We start from the raw sequence: 17461 nt of genomic DNA, 5'->3' as shown, positions 1-17461 counted from the left end.
AGTGCCTCCATGCTTTGAAGAGAGGACTTAAAATGTATGCCCTTTGGAATCCCCAGGGAAATATACTCAAGTCTGGCATCCTCAGAATATTGTGCTTTCTTGTACATCCAGTTTGTCGTAGTGTTCTCCCAGTATTCCCCCTGCTGAGTGTTGGTCAGAGCTCCTGCCTGCCTGTGCAGGCAGCACAGCAGCGCCCAGAGCAGCCTGGTGGGCCTGGGCTCTCGGGATGTTCCTGAAATTCCTCATCTGAGAGGCCCCTGTCACACGGGAGCAAGGGCAGGGAGACTCCCTCCTGCTCTGACAGAGCTCCCCTCCCTTTGTAAGGGCTCTGTAAAGGAGAAAAAAGAGTAAAGAGCCAGCAGAGAGGCTGGGGCAGAGAGGTGGAGCGGGGGTTTGAGGAGATGTATGAATTCTCCAGGGTGAAGGACTAGCTGTGGCAGCTCTGGGGAAAGGAGCTGTAGAGAAGAGCCGTGCTAAGGAAGGGAGGGCAGAGGAAAGGGAGGTGATGGGAAGGGTCAGGACTCAAATATTTTCAAAATCAGGAGACACAGGGGATGGGGAAGGCACAAGGGGCAATGAGGGAAGGAAAAGAGGAGAATGTGTTGGGTGGGAGACAAGAGGCCAGAAAGGAACATAACTAGTGTGGTATTCGGCTCTGCCCACATTTCAAGGGTCTTTGATGTCCAGGAGGACCTGAAGTGCAGTGGCACAGTTTGAGTTTCTTCCTCTTCTACTACCATTCCACATCAGACATAAAAGCTTTCTGCTCACTTGGTGGAGTGGGTAATCCAGGAGGCAATCCAGGACATAATCCAGGAGGCAATCCAGAGGACTGCCCTAGGGCTGCATCCTAATTTGTGATAATCCAAGTGAGGGTCTGAAGAAATACTGGGCTTCCTTCTGTTTTAAAAGTAGTACAGGTTGGCATTTGTTTATTTTTGTTTATTTTTGTTTATTTTTGTTTGAGCAAGCATACTTTCCAGGAGAGTTCTTTGAAGGGTATTGCTGCAGTGGCAGAATCACTATCAAATTCAAGGATACTGATGCAATTTAAATTCACTTTTTGTGTTTATGCACAATAGATTTAATAACTTTGGAAGGCTTATCTTTGCAGCCTCCCTATTCCATTGTCATAATTTTTCAGGCATAGAATATGCTGACACTAATGCAAGAGCAACAGAACAGCAACAATTAAGATACTGCATTTTTATTACTACTGGCATTCAGCTTCACACTGACTTGAACTTGGCTTGTTTTCTCCTTCATAATACAAATTTATTCTTGGTAAGAACTAATTTAGCTCCGTTTTTATAGAATATTTGTAGGGAGGGGGTTAAGAAAGCCTCAACAGAAAAGAATAGTGTAAAATGGAAAAAGTGAATCAGGTGCCTGTGATTTATGCAAGGCAGATTTCCAGGATTATTGAATTTCACTCCCAAGGTCAGTGTAGAATTCTGTAATTGAGAACAAACAGGCACTCACTGTAGTCAGAGATTCATTGAGAAGTCAGAAGTAATAAGTGTAACCAGGTATTTTCTTGAAAGTACAGTAATCTGAACTACACTTTATAGGAAAAGAAAGTACATTATTGTATTACAATTATGGCAGAAAATGCATTTGTATTATAAAATTAAGTAAATATCTTTTAAAAATTTGATGTTAAATAAAAGGAGGTTTTTTACAGCTAATATAAATGGGCTTATTTCCCATTGCTCTGTGTTTTATTGAGTTTTGGCTTGTACAGTTTTGTGTTGTACAAGATGGGAATAAATGCCAAGTATATACTAAACATAAATAAATACTAAAATAAAAATGGTGGTAATTTATATTTATTCATAAAAGTCAAATGATATAATTCATCATCCAGGTCACCCCAGACACCCCACTTTGGCCAAAAGAAAGGGAGAATTGCAGTGATGCACACTTAAAATTTCACACTGAAAGAAAGTGCTTGGAATTCCACACACTTTGGGTTTCTATACTTGTGTAAAAATAAAATGATATTTTACTGTAATTGAATTTTGCTTTGCAGTTAAACAAAAAATGTATTATTTTTATACAGAAGCATGGTTATTTTTGCCTTGTTAGCAACAAAGTAGCTCAAGTTACATAGAAACAGAACTTTTGTCACCGTGTTTTTCATTGGTAGAAAGTTAAGCTATTACTATTAAGACTTAGCACAGAACATTAGCATATTCTGGAGGCAAAAGATAACACAGCCAACATTAATTATACCACATAAAGTAATAATAATGTAATAAATAATAAATAAATAATAAATAAATAAATAATAAACCTCCTAAAACACAGTGTGAATATAAAGAGCACTAAGAGCAGCCTTTCTTCCTAAATCTCACTTTATAATAATAGAATGTTGCTATTCCTCCAGGGCTTCTTCCAAGTAATAAATTTTAAGTTGGACCATTGACTCAAGGAAGCCACAATCCAAATTTTATTTTGTCAGTGGATTCCAGAATGCACTGGATGATGAATTTGCAATGTATAGATGTGGGACTAGGAGATACCTAGGAGATACCTCCTGAATCTTTAAACTCTGTTCTTAAATAATGAAGGAAAACTGCTTGACAGCTGTCTACAAACAGACACGTGGTTTTGCAGCTGGTGAACAGGTAATAAATTCCTAATAACATGCTAAATATAGAAGTTTTTCTAAGCTACATCTGCTGTGCTACAGCATCTCTTCACAGTGGAATGTTCTTATCTAGATAGCAGTAAAAATAATATTTTTAAAACACCACTGGATACCAGCAAGGCCACATACATTAAAGATATATATTACTATCTTTGACATGACCTTGCCCCTTTAAATATTTCATAGAACCAATAATAGAATTTTTCTTCTAAAACATTTGCCAAGAATGTGTTAAATGAAACTGTCATTGGGAATCATGTACACATTTAACGAGTTTTGGGCTGTTATCCAAGAATTACATATGCCTGAAACAAATGTTGAAAATTGTATTCCTATATATGTGAACTGTACAGAAAAAGTATGAGCCTCTACAGGTTTCCATTACTCCTTGATTTCTTGCTGTGCTGACCTTGACATATCCAAAGTCCTTAGAGAAAGACCATATTGTGTCCAGTTTAGCCCAAACTCGAGGTGCTGTGTCCCCTTACAGTGTTATGTGTGAAAGTGCAGACTTGGATCAGTATTGGTTAAAAGAGTGTCTCGGGTTTAAGCCTGTGAGGAATCCCTTCCTGCCTGATGGAGATGCTTTGTCTCCACAAGCCATGGCCCTGTGGGGATTGCTGCTACAGAACAGTGTTGTCAGTCAGGATACAGATCAGCAGGATTCCCTCAGTATCTCAAACAATCTGTTGAATGCTTGAAACTCATCTGGAACCACCAGTGATCTGGAAGGAAAACACTTTATGGACAGGATTCCTCACTGTTGATTGTTTACTCGGGTATTCTGAGGGAGTTTGGTTTTCTAGCTTCCAGAACAGTAATGAATTTGTTCCTTATGTCAAGTTGGCATCAAATTAAGTCTTGGTCAGTGGTGTGTGGAAGCTGCCATCCAACACCTCAGATTAGGTGGTAGCACAGAGAGAATCTGAAGTCTGATCACCTGTGCTGCTATTAAATCTGGAGAGCATGACTGACCCGTCTTTGCAGAGTGCTTCTTACCCCAGATTTCCACTTGATTTTTGTTTGCTGCTGCTGGGATGGCTGTCCTTAATTGCTGTGATTAGATGCTCAATTAGACTCATACCTTTCACCCACCAAAGGCTTTTATCTTCTTGAAGCCTTTTCTGAAAAGATTACTTAAAGCATCACATGAAAAATAAATCATACCATGATATTACTCTGAGTTTTGATGTAACTTTCTGTCCAGTTTTGTACTCAGAAGTGGTCTAGTCTTGGAAGAGGTATCTTGATGGTAAATAATTTGAATCATGTATCAATAAACCTTGACAGAGTTTCAGAAATTTCCATTAAAAATTTTTTATGGGCTTATTCAGTGACTTTAGTCATAGAAACAGGCAGCATAAAAATGGCTGTAGACAAACTTGTCTAAAAGATATAAATTAATTGGAAATTGCTACATGAAATTGATACTTTGGATCATAAAAATGAAAATGAAAAATGGGAAAAATGAAGCCACAAAAGGATGACATTGTTGAAAAGCCACAGGCAAAGCATTTGTATTTCAATACTAAATATCAGAATTGCATTTATGAATGATAGCAATATGACTAATACAGTTAAAATTAAACTATTTTAGAGACATTTCAGAAAGTCACAGGACTAGATGTAATGCTTCAAGCATTACATCTTGAGTGTACAAAGCTGCACAAAAAGAAAATTTAAAGCTGACAGTGGGCCAAAGCTGCCTGCACCAAAGATCATCACAGCTTCATTACAACAGGATTAATTAAAGCCTGCTTGAGAAGTAGTTGTTAGGGACAAGGTGAGGGGAACTATCCCACAGTAGACCATGGGAATTCCCTCAATTATTGGAGGAATGGCACTGTCTGTTGCCTGTGGCATCATCCAGTGTAGCACTGACTGTGGGGCTTGGTCAGGAGGGCTGAGTGGGAGAAAAGGCCAGTGTTAAATTCTGTTTAAATTCACTGTAAAAGCAGTGCTGGTGACTCGAGTGCAGCTCGAGCTCTGATTTACAGGGCCTCACTCCAAGCATTTGCAGTTACATCATCACGGTACTGAGGTTAACCATCATAGCAGCCTGAAGGAGTAGTGGAACTTGTGTTGTTCCTGGATTTATCCTGCACTTTCCTCATTTCAGTAGACAGGCCAATGACCTCAGTCTTGGGGGAATATTGCATGGAAACACACATCTGCTAACCCAAAGGTATCAGCAGGATACAGAGAGACAAATACATCAGGAGTTTCTTTCTTGGGCAACATGTGGTTCAGTTCAGACTTTTCAGGCCTGCACAAATGACCAGGATAAAGCTGTTTATGTGAATGATCATCAGGAGACACAGAGGGAGAATACTCTGGAGGGGTTGGGAATTAAACTGAGTTACTGGAAGAGAACAGGTTTGCTGAGCTTTCAGGATCATGTATGGAAGTTCATGAACTGAAAGATTTTTGCAGTAGAATGGTTTTAATTGCTCCTAGTGCCTCATTTAGATATAAAGATGAAATTTCTGCAAACTTTTTTCTAGACCTGATTCTGCCTATTTAAGGATACAGGACCTTCAGAAAAATTACAGCTGGGACTCCTCCTGAGAGCAAATTTCCTAAAATAACAATCACCAACACAGAGCAGTAATCTGCACCTCTTATTTTCAGGCTTATTAAGATCCTGGTGTGGAGGATAACATCAAGTAAGAAAGAGAAAACATGCATGTGATAGTATTTCCAAGAAGTTCCACTGTCACAGATCTATTCCTCTGCTGCCAGGAGGCAAAGAAATTGTTCCAATAATTCATTAATCACTCTGGCTTTTTTTCTCATCTTAGGAAAAATATTTATCCCTAAAGAAAAGCCCGTAGAAACCCGCACAGAAGAGAAAGTGACCCTGGATCCAGAACTAGAAGAGGCCCTGGCCAGTGCTTCAGATACCGAGCTCTATGACCTTGCAGGTTAGAAAACATATAGATATGATCCCCCCACATGTCCAGCTCTCCTGTGCCCAGACCTGCCACCAGGAGTGTCTCATGATGACCCTCAAGCACCTGGCTTGGCTGACAGGTGGCCAAGCCACGGGCCACACGTTGCCCTGGATGATTGAAGCGTGACTCGACAGCTGCTGCATTTCAGACTTCTCTACTTAAAATGGATGTGCCAGGCCAGGGGGGAAGATGAACCAGCTCTTGTGGTCTGGGGAAGGGAAGGGTGGACAGTGGGCTGCAGGCTGGGGTGCTGGCACTGTAATGGAAGTGACTGATCCTTCTGTATCCACATCGTTTGTAGCACACTACTGCTACCTCCTCTCAGCTCTGCCATCCCAAATAGCCAGATAAACTCCTCACAGCATGCAGTGGATAAAGATCCTGAATCCATGAGGAAATTTGGAATCTAACCCCTTGAATGAGAAAATTGGTTGCCAGGTGATTAGACCTGGGTATCTTCACCACTTTTGGTTATTTTCCAAGCATGTTGATATTGCTGTGCTTCCGTAAGAAACCCTGGTGGGAATGCCAGTGAATGAAGCTCATCACACGTACAGTGAAATTCTTAGATACACCAAACAATAGAACATAAGAGAAATGAGAACTTCAGGTTGTATATTAGGGAAGAAAAGGATTAGGAGTGTAGCATTGATACGATTTACCCAAAGAGGCTGTGGGATTTCCATCCCTGAGTGTTTTCAGAATCCAGCTAGACAAAGCCATGGCTGACCTCATTAATGCTGGCAGCACTCCTGCTTGAGGGAGAGGCTGGACAAGATGACCCACAGTGGTTCCTTCCAGCTGGCACTTCTGGGATATGAATTCTACATGGACTCAATTGTTCAAAAATCTGTATTGAAAGTGTATCTCCAGAATTCAGAGCCCAAAAGGCTCTCCCTTCAAGCAGGCATGACACACACAGTTAACTTTTTATAAAGGGGGTTTTGTTTGGGGAACTAAACTACAATTTGTAGCAGATACTTTCCTGCAGTCTGTGTTCCTGCCATTAACATTGTATCCTCTTGCTGGTGTTTACACATTTCAGCTGTTCTTGGAGTGCACAACATGGTCAACAACCCAAAATTTGATGAAGCAGGAGCCCGCGGTAAAGATGGAAAAGGAATCGTGAGAAGTAAGCAAGCAGATTTCTCTTGTGGGCTGGATGTCATCTGTAGGGACTTCTATGCCTGTAGGTGGGGTCTGTTGGTCTAATTTAGTGTAATGTAACTGAGTCTAACTTTGATTGATCCAATTAATCATGAAAGGTGACTTTTTAAAAGTAAATAAAATCTTAAAATTGATTATAATAACAACAATAGTATACAATCAGATCATTCCTAAGGGAATTTGTTTTCCTAGAGAGCCGTATCTGGCTCTGCAGAGATGTTTGGAAGAGTGTGAGTATTTAACAGGCCAAGACATATAAATTTCCATTCCATTTCAGTTTAGGCAGCAGACAGAAAAAAGGGTGAGAGTTGTAGCTAAGAGCTGGCCACAGTTCAGGCCAGGCCATCATGCCCCAAGTACTTACATTTACACACCTGGGCTCAAACGTGGCAGAATCTCTGTCAGAGTCACATCTGTGACCAGAGTCACTTGGAGCTGCATCCACAGGGAGGCAAAGACTGCCTGGATGTGCCCCTGCCCCAGCCACTCCCTCTGATCTCCCACCTCCCCCTGGCTCCTGTGGCAGTGTGTGTAAACTGTGCCTGCTCTGCGCGTCCCCAGGGACACAGGAAATGGAATCATTCCAGAAATCCCCCAACAGAAACAGCTGTAGGTACTAAAAACAAATCAGAAATGTTTGCACTAAATAAACAGACCTCTGGTGAATCAGATCTTAGCTCAGCAACCCACAGGAGGCTGGATGGAGGGAGAAATGGGTGCGTCTGAATTCCAAGCTTTTCTTGAGAGCTGCCAAGCCTTGATCCTGAGCTTGTCACCTCCAGGTCCTGGGATAACAAGTGGGTTAAACTTTAGTTTTTAAGACAAAACTATGGAATGCCCTTTCCTAGGGAAACAGTACTAAAAAAATGTTTTCTTTTTCTAAGGCCATGAGAACAGCAGCAATCTTTACCAAAGGCTTTCTTTTCCATCTTCCATCGCTAAAGGGGAGGTGGGACAGTAGACAGGACACCGTGTCACTTCATTTTTCTCAGGATAAAGCTGCTCTACAAGCCTCCCCAGTGGGGCCCTGTGTGAGCTGCCATCTATCTCATAACAGGCAACTGCATTCATTACTAATCCTCATAGATTTCAGAATATTTTTGTTGTACTGAGTCAAAAAGTCAGCTATGTGAGTCAGCTAAACTATGCTCCAATCACAGACCTACAAACCAGAAAATCACCGTCACATCACTGTATTCTTCATCCAAAAGCAATACCTTTCCTTAGCCTAGTGAAATGCTTCGGTAAAAATTTGCTCATCAGTGTGGCAAAACAGGATCATGATTAAAGAAACAAGAAAAAGTAATGGAAAGCAACAGGAAAGAGAAATTGAAAATGCCTCCTAACTCTGGACTGAGTGCACTGTGATGTCTAACCTGAGGACAGGGTGCTTGTGTCTCCCCTGCTCCCAGTCTGGCAGGGTGTTGCCACAAGTGCAAAAAATGCTTTTTTTTTTACTTTCTATCCTTGCATCTAAGGTGAATTCTCTAAATGTAGTTTTCAATTCCCAGCTCCCTAGGAAGGCTGAAGTGTTGCTCAGGGATTTGTGAGGTCTCTCAGGGAATTAGTAAAAAAAAGGTTTGGCATCAAAAGGAGCAGAGTGAAAACCAGCTCAATTTTTGTCTATGACCATCTCTACTATGAGTTCTAAAAAAAGATGTGGTTTTCTTTTGGCCCATGATACAGTATGAACTTTTACCCATTGCAATGAACAGCAATGTACACTGAGACTTGAGCACAAGTCTTCAAAACCTCTCCCTGACTGCAGCATAAAATAAAAGGATTCAAACACTTGTGGTCAGCAACATATTCCTTTCTTGCTTCTAGTGGCTTGGGTGGTCAGGGTTAATTAATTAATCTCCACAACTATATGCATGGGAATTAGAAGTACTAATTGTGTTCTAAGCTATGATTTTTATGCATCTCTGAGAATATTTATAGCTCATAGCTTCCAGCACTAAATACCATAGTTCTTTAGAACATGACTTCTCAAAGATTTAATAAATCTTGGTGCTGGCACAAAAATTTACTTTTCATGCTTTGATAGTTTTATTATTTAGAAAGTGCAGATGTTGCAATTTTACAAGAGCTAATTGAATTTATAGTAAGGCTGATAGTATCAGCTGAGAGAGGAAACTGAGGGGCCTCCTGCTCGTGTTGCCTTATGTACCACAATCTATTCAGGCATGCAGGGACATTTTCTCACTAGTACAATGGGCAAGTTCTGAGCACACCTTTCTTTACAGATATTAGACAAAGTACAAAGCAGCCCTTGCAGTATATCACATCCCAAACAATAGTCTTGAAAGCTGCTTTGGCTCCAATTAATTGTGCAGGGATTTTGTGTATAAAGGAGGAATTTGCTTATGATGATGCTGCTGAGCCTCCATGGCCACAGCCTCCAGTGACAGCTCTGGGTGCACAGGGGGTGCAAAGGGCATGGCAGGGATAATGGGGATAATATTCCTACTTGCAGGTTTTGTGATAAACCCTTCCTGCATTGCTGCAGTATGAACTTAAATGGGAATGGAACAGCCAGAGGGATGATGTTCCTCGGTTGACATTTCATGAGATTTTGTGTTGCAGATGTGGTGAAAGGTGAAAAGGTCAAGCCCATCTTTGAGGAGCCACCTAATCCAACCAATGTGGAAGCAAGTTTACAAAGGATAAAAGCAAATGATCCTAGTCTCACAGAAATTAATCTCAACAACATAAAGGTAGGTGCTGTGGTTTCATTTATGTCATCATAGGAAGATTTGTTCAATTATTTTCAAAGCCTGTGCCTTTTATCTTCAAATTTTGTCTCTCTTTACTGTTCAGAAAAAGCAGGACATTCAGGGAAGGGGTGGGGAAAGGACTGTTGTAGAGGCTTCAAGGTCATCAATTCCTGATACTAAATTAAATGCCAATTAAAAGCCCAAGGGGTGACTCCCTTTGGCTGCCTTTCTCAGCAGATTGTAAAGGAAGATATCTCATGGGTACTATGTAATCATCACTAGCCAAGTTCAATTAGCCCACACAGGCAAGTGGAGGAGGAGCTGGCACGTGGAGACTGAACAACTGGCAGAGGAATAGGAAAGTAGCTCAGCGATGGTCACGTGCTGGCCTCGGCCTGACCCAGTTCCAGGCAGCGCTGACATCGCAGGCACCACGAGCCTCTGGGGGCCACCGTGCCCAGAGCATGCTCTGGCCATTCTCACATGCTCCTGAAAGCATCTTTCACTTGCCTAGACTGTGGTTGTTCATCAATCAGTTTGATAATAATTAAAATTAGCAGCGTGACTGGCTTTCCTAATTACTGGGTTTGTCTTCTTACCCTAGAATATTCCTATCCCAACACTGAAAGAATTTGCAAAAGCTCTGGAAACCAACACCCATGTGAAGACATTCAGCCTTGCAGCTACTCGAAGCAATGACCCTGTAGCTATTGTAAGTTTTAACATTACTGGTAAAAAAAAGCCACAACAAACTTCAAGTAGGTCCATGTCTGCTTTAGGATATGTTCCTTATTTTCCCTTGCAGGAGTTCCCTATGGCCATGCAAAGCAGAAATATAATCTCTTCTGATCTACCTCTGTGTTCTTCTAAGGATATTTATGTTTTATTTCTTGTTGGTACTAAGCTATGTTTTGCAGATTCCCTGTTGTTCCCTGAAACTTCCAAGATGTTATCTCATGTTCCCTCTTTTTGGCCCTTCAGGCGTTTGCAGATATGTTGAAAGTGAACAAAACACTGAAGAGTCTGAATGTAGAATCCAACTTCATCACTGGGACGGGGATTTTGGCACTGATTGATGCTCTGAAAAAGAATGAATCCCTAACAGAGATTAAAATTGACAACCAGGTAAAGAGAGAGCATTGGGGAAGTTCACTTTTGTTTCTCTTTTATCTGGATTCCCAGAGGGTTCTACTAGGGGGCTCTGGCAGAGTCAAGGCAGCCTCTGTGGCTCAGTCATTCTGCAGCTCATGTCCCCAGTCAGTGCAACCAAAGAGTGGCAAAGTTCTCAATGAAACTACTCAAAGGCAAATGCAAAACCCAGGGCAAAATCTCCAGGCATGGGATTCTCTTTGTAGTTTGCAGCCCAGTACTTAAATACAACCCCTTACTTCTCTCTGATGAAAACAAATGTTTCCTTTTCTTCTGGGGACACTTCACTACATGGCCAACAGAGGCAGCAGCTTGGGACAGCTGTAGAGATGGAGATTGCCAAGATGCTGGAGGAGAACTCCAGGATTCTCAAGTTTGGATACCAGTTCACAAAACAAGGTCCAAGAACCAGGGTAGCAGCAGCTATCACTAAAAACAACGATCTGGGTAAGATGCCACTATATTTATTTCTTTGTGTGAGCCAAGCCCTGGCCTTCCCAGGCACAACTCTCCCTGTCTGTACATTCAGATGGAATTTTGACTGCAACATTCAAGCAGCTCTGTGGGAAGGGAGATGCAAAGCTCCTTGGGCTCTAGAGTAGAAAACAGCAAAGATCAGATCTGTGATTAGGAGCCACTATTTTTCTCCTGCTCCTTCTGGAAAAGGGAGTTATTTCCACCTTTTCCATGGAGTGTCCTAAATTTCTCACTGCTCTAACAGCTCTTGTGGCCAGTAAATGAGGAGTCAAACCCATCCTGTTTTTTTCAGAGGACACAGAAGTCCTGACTTTGTTGTCCAGCCCATGATGGCCTGGCCAGCCAAGGGAGCAAACCAGAGCCTCTTGCCTCTATGACCAAGCACAGGCAAAGACAATAAAACCCTGCCAGTGTCACCTGGGTGTGACATTCTCTGCCCTGTGGGCTCAGGACACAGAATACAAAGGAGATGACTGGGCAGAAGATGTTTAGAATGAGAAGGGGAAAAAAAATTAAATTTTGTATTTTTAATCAGTTCTGCTTCAGACTGGGGTACCAAATCATGATGTCTTTGTGGGTTTCAGCTTGGGTTTATCTCTGTAGGAACTAAGATAGAAGTTGAGCTAAAACCTTTTTCTTTCATACATACTTTTGGGGTTTTGAGATTTGAATTTTTAGCAATATCTGAGCATTCCAACTATATACTGTTTTTCCTAAAACAATCAGTGTCCCAGAAGGATATTTGAAATATCCTATCTAGAAAGAGAGAAAACCCCTTTTTCCTATTATTTTACCACTTGCCATTTGACTTATGTCCTAATCTTCATTTTCCTGGGTTTGTGTTGTTTGGTTTTGTTCAAGATTTTGTAGGACAGAATTCCTAAAGGAATTCAATACAATAAAATAAATAAAGGAGCAAAACATTGAAAGCAGACAGAAATGACTGATGCTACACTGCAGGCTTTGGAATAATGCAGTCTGTTTGCCAAAAAGACATGATGAAAAAACCTCAGTGCAGTAATGAGATGTTTAGCAATATATTGTTGTTATTGACTTTCTGTGGTGAAAAACATTCATTCATCAAGTTCTACTGCTTTGTTCTGTGCTTCAGCCGTTCAATATCAGAAACAGGACATGACACTTTGACATAACACTAAAATTTTGTATCACACAAACAGGAGAACCTCACAAATCTTGTCTGGCCAGATGAGAAAAGACTCAATGCATTTTATTAGAATGTGAAGTAGCAAGTGCTGTCCAACTAAACCTGCTCTATACCAGGTATAATGTATCATAAGTGCAAAAATTCACATGGGACTGCTTGTCAAAATAATTCTGCCCATAACACAAGATTTACCACTCTGTTTTGCTAAATGGCAACTTCAATCTATGTGGTTTCCAGTGAAATAATAGAGTTAATTAACTGTCAGATGGTTGATGCAGCATGTGAGATTTAAAGAGATGATTGAAGATTGATGATTGAAGAGATGATTGAAGAGATGATTGAAGGTCCAATATGATATTTCTTTTATCAGTATTCACTGATATTGATACTTAGGAGTACTTCAAATTATTTTCTAAATAAATATGATTATTGCTTACCTACAGTACACACTGTGCAATTACAGAGTTATTAATTTTTGATGTCTAAAGTTTAAATAATACAGAGCACTGCCAAGCAGAATAGAGCAGACCAGTATCAATTTAGCTGGAATGGAGTGGCTTTTAAAAGAAAAATAAAACTGTAATAAAAATCTAAATAGAATCACTGGAAGGAAGTGCAGGAGGTGATGATTTCTTTATCATCTAAAACCTTCAGCTCAGAGTGTGATTTTTGTGGAAAATGTGGTACACTTGGTGAAGTTCTACAGTCTGAGACACAAAAAAACCACAGTTTGGGTACAATTGTTTAGCTGGGTATTATGATCTATTAATTATAGTATTTGTGGGCATAATTCTTCTGAGCATTTCTCAGCAGCTCCTCCCTTCTGTGCTGGTTTTGTGTTACTGGGGGCTGTGGGAGAAGCCCTGGTGCTCTCAGGAAGGCAGCAGTGACTCTCTTTCCTTGCCCTGCAGTTCGGAAGAAGCGCGTGGAAGGGGAGCGGCAGTAGCCACAGCGCCGAGGACAGCGGGCAGGACTGGAGGCCACCACCAGCTGCAGTCTCAGAGTGCTCACTGCTCAGAAGGGAAGGCACTGGAAAACTATTACAATGGGAGTTGCTGATTTCTGTTAATGTCTCCATTTAACCTTGAAAACAGAGCCTGTCCATTTTCAATTTTCATGGTTAATTTAATTCTTATGAGAAAGGTTCATAGTTGGTTTGATTTTAATGAAGAAAATGGTTTGCAGTATGTGAAGCCAATATGCAGCATCATAACTGTGTTACTGAGCATAACATATAGTGACTGTGACCCTTATTTTAGACACTTTTTGATATATAAAAATATGACCTTGTATATGGATAAGGGATTCTACGCTGCAAATAGAAATTTTAGGGCCAAGTTCTGCAATGCCTTATGTTTGTGAATAATCTTTACTTATGTGTATAGTCCTGCTGAGCTGAATCCTGCAATGGGCTGCTCCCTGGAGTAGAACTAGTGATGCCAGTACAGATTTGCAGGTTCACACCCTTGAGCCTCTCTCCTGCAGTGGGATCTGGGCAGCTGGAGCCACCTTGGAACAGCCCCTGCCACCCTTGTTGGGTCTCCACCCGTCCAGCTCCCAGTGCAGGGTCACGCCTAGACCTACAAACATTGTCAAAGCGTACTTGTTTACATAAGCTTCGGTTATTTTAGGTTATTTTGCAATGTTACACTGATGTTTTTTATTCTTACTCCACATTGTAAAGTAATATTAGTGCTGCCAATCCTATAGATGGTGAATGTTTTTGGTTTTTTTTCTAGGCCAACAAATTTTTGTTTGCTACTAGAATGCACAGTTTACAGCTAGTGATCTTAACCTAAACAAGTATTCTGAGCAATATTTGTTTTGCTTTGAGCCATGAGTTTCACTTTTTTCAGTTCTGGTATTTATGTACATTTGTTAGCATTATAGGACTGTTCTCAGGACCTTTTAGATGAAGATTAATTAAATACTTAATCCAGGAGAGCCACTGTGCTGTCAGGAAAAGACACTAAAGGGGTAGTTTTTTGACAGCTACATAACTGACATTTATATGCTGCAGTTGAGGTTTGTCCCTGTATCACAAGGCACAAGGTGGGTATTTGTGCCAGTGTTCATCTGAATAAGGGCAGATTTAAACACATGCACAAATGCTTTGCTAAATCATGGCCTTAACTTACATGCTGGACATTATCTTAACCCAGTGGAAAACACTCACGAAGCAGCAGCTAACCCCAGTGCTCAAGAGCACCAAAATTTCAGTAAGAATTCAGTCTGATGTTTTGTTTTGTGCATTTTACCATTTAAAACTACTCTCTACCACAGTTGTATCACTGCCAACAGCTGACTGACAGCCAGAGGTTCATTTTGGTTGTACATGCACATGCTGTGAGAGTGAAGGGATGCTCAGGTCAGGTGTGTCACACACCCCAAGCTTTCAGAGAGCTGCAGAGCTGTGGCCAGCACTGTTACCTGAGGCACACTGGCTCTCTGAGAGCAGGGATGGAGCGCTGCTTGCTTGGGGCAGTGCTGGACACCACGGCCACTGCAGGGTGCTCCTGAGCCAGCAGGGACTGCTGTGGGCACTGTGCAGCCGGGCATCCAGGGATCTGGGGAGCCCCAGAGCAGGTGCTGGATGCTTGGCACACTTCCCTGAGCGAGTTTTCATCTTGCTGGGGTGTGAGCTAACAGGATGAACCTTCCCTCTGTGCCTTTTATAACAGAAATGAGTAGGTTCAAGGCAAAGCTCTTCCTGTTGGATACTGGTCTTTGTAGTTGGGTCCAAAGTGAAAAACACTCACTGAAATCCCACTTAAAGTGATCTGCTGAGGTGGGATATAAACTGCAGTAGCCACAGTTTACTTCCTTGACAGCCCCTAGTCTCTAAAATTTCCACTTCTTCCCTTCCTCAGAATAAACTGAAACCTTTGCTTTCCAAGTAAAAACCAAAACACACAGGGGAGTCTTGTTAAGACCTTCCCTGGATCCATGCAGGATTTGCTGTGAAAAACTTTGATATCCCGTTTAAAAAAAATTACAAGTTCTGTAATAAGTCATAACTCTTATGCATGGGCTTAAACAGAATCCTTAATAAAACATTTGGATTACAAGGGGAAGACTGGGCTTTGCACCATGAAGTTTCATTGGTGAGAAGAATCCTCATCCACAAAGCCTAAAGATTATGTTACTTCTAACCTTCAGTGGCAGGAATCACACTGCCCCTAATTTCTTGTTCTTTTCCCTTGATCCAACCAGGGGAATCCCAATTATCAATCAATTTTTTGAAGATTTTTTATTTATTTTTTTTCTTTAAGAGTGGTACGTATCTGTGTTTAAGGGAAACAAGTGCAATCCATATCTAGTCTTAATTGCCATTGACAGTGTTGGTATTTGCATGCAGCAGTTTCACAAGGGTGGGTTGCTCTGACTGCTTCATGGTGTTTGCAGCATGTCCTGTACAGCTTTGCTCAGAGCCACGCTCGTGGTTACACAGTCAGGTGGCTCCATGTGTGTTTTGCAGCCCCAGTTGGCACCATGGACCGAGGTACATGGTTGGGGAAAGCCTTGTGGGCTCTCCATCCCTCCATCTCCCATGCCCCTTGCACAGCCACGGTTCCTCTGCAGGGAGGAGCCTCACCCTGGAGGGACCATCTCGAACAGCAGCCCCAGCATGTGTGAGGAGAGCTCCCAAGCCCTGGCTGCTTTCTCCAGGCAGCTGCTGCCAGCCCCAGCCATGGGGCTCAGTGAGCAGGGATGTCTGTCCTGCCTCTTCCATGTGCTCCACACAAGAGCTTGGTTGTCACCAGCCCTGAGTGCCACAGGTCAGACATTGCAACAACAGCACACAGTGGTGATGCTCGGGGGCAGATTTTCATACTAATACAGGATTATTTAGCTGGTTAAAAATCTCTGCAACTAACATGAAGAGAGGCAGGATGTGATGAGTTATTTCATATCCTACTACAGACAACATCTGGCATTGTCAATGCTGAATGGGGAACAGGGACAGAAGAGTCCTTTTTTCTCAAGCAAACATTCAGGAGTAACTTTGTCTATTTTTGCACATTGCTTCTCGTGTTGACAGCTTAAGTTTGGTTTGTATTTTTTATACAGTTTTTTCATGGAAAAGCTCAACTTTGTGTGTGTCCTAACATCCACGTGAAGTGTAGAGTGCACTGAGGACCATATGTGTACATGTATAAATGATGATGTTATCTCTGGAACAAAAGTAACTGCATGCGCACAGTGTGGTGCATATTACTCAAGAGGAAGAGAATTACCATGCTATGTAACAGTGACTCCCCAGCATTGTGGTTTTTCTAAATAAACCTTCACAAATGATTTGTGTTTTGCAATTTTTCATGGGTTTGTGACTTGAACCAAGCCCCCCTTGGTGCTCTGACATCAGCTTTCTCCACTGGAGCTCTTGCAGCTTTCACTCTCCTGGATTTCACCTTTTCAGGTGGAGAGGTGTGTATTTCCTGCCCTCTGTTCTCCACAGTGTGTCAGCAATTTCCATATGGCCCTCATTAGAATTTGACACCAAGACACACCAATTTCTTTCACATTATCCTCAGCTCTAAGGTTCAAGGGGCACAAGGCATTGCAGAGTGCCTAAAGGCATGGACTGAGTTAATGACATGGTTAAGTGGCCCTTAGAACCTGTGCTGCATGATAAAAGAACTGCCAAAGACACATAAAAGCACAGTGCATAAGGACAATTGAAAAGGAAATGTCATCTCCCCACAGACAATTTGCTCTCCACAATCCCAGAGAACTTCACAGTTAACCCACAGAGAAACAAAACATCCCTACATATTTTAAGACTGCTTTTACTTATGTCAGTACTTTAACTGTGAAATCTCACAGTATTTTTCTTCTTTTCATCTCAATGTAAATAAGTGGATGAAACTCTTCAAGAAAATGAGGATATCTCATACTGAGAAAAGAGAAGATATCTGTGTCCCAGTATGTGGTTCTGCTGGGATTTGCAGAGCCTAAATCAGAGGAGTGCTCATGGGAACCACGCAGCTCAATTCCCAGATCCTCAGTCATAAGGGAATCAGAGAATACAGCTGCAGAGAAGATCATGAGGTCATGCACTCCATTTCCTATCTCCCAGATAGAGTTTCATTTCTACATAATTCATAGCTTTTACAAAAAGACCAGTTTTGGTCCTGCATCCCTTTCATTGCAGGGGTTGTGTTCAATTCCCTCGGGA

The 17461-nt window shown here is 41.7% G+C and overlaps 1 protein-coding gene across 2 annotated transcripts in view; it reads left to right on the top strand.

Annotated features, from left to right (window-relative positions):
• LOC111934135 (tropomodulin-2) overlaps positions 1-16581 on the top strand; it is a 33971-nt gene extending 17390 nt beyond the window's left edge. For both annotated transcript variants that reach the window (XM_086848421.1, XM_023934030.2), the window contains 7 exons: positions 5455-5577; positions 6653-6739; positions 9361-9491; positions 10096-10203; positions 10473-10616; positions 10943-11087; positions 13194-16581. In XM_086848421.1, coding sequence (XP_086704547.1) covers positions 5455-5577; positions 6653-6739; positions 9361-9491; positions 10096-10203; positions 10473-10616; positions 10943-11087; positions 13194-13228 — 773 coding nt within the window. In that variant the 3' untranslated portion in view covers positions 13229-16581. The remainder of the gene's footprint in view (positions 1-5454; positions 5578-6652; positions 6740-9360; positions 9492-10095; positions 10204-10472; positions 10617-10942; positions 11088-13193) is intronic.
• Positions 16582-17461: the final 880 nt, after the last annotated feature.

Source organism: Cyanistes caeruleus, chromosome 13 (genome assembly GCF_971803275.1).
Source record: "Cyanistes caeruleus chromosome 13, bCyaCae1.hap1.1, whole genome shotgun sequence".
Lineage (NCBI taxonomy): Eukaryota > Metazoa > Chordata > Aves > Passeriformes > Paridae > Cyanistes > Cyanistes caeruleus.
Note: the sequence above shows the minus strand (reverse complement) of the source record. Positions and strands in the feature narration are given on the sequence as shown.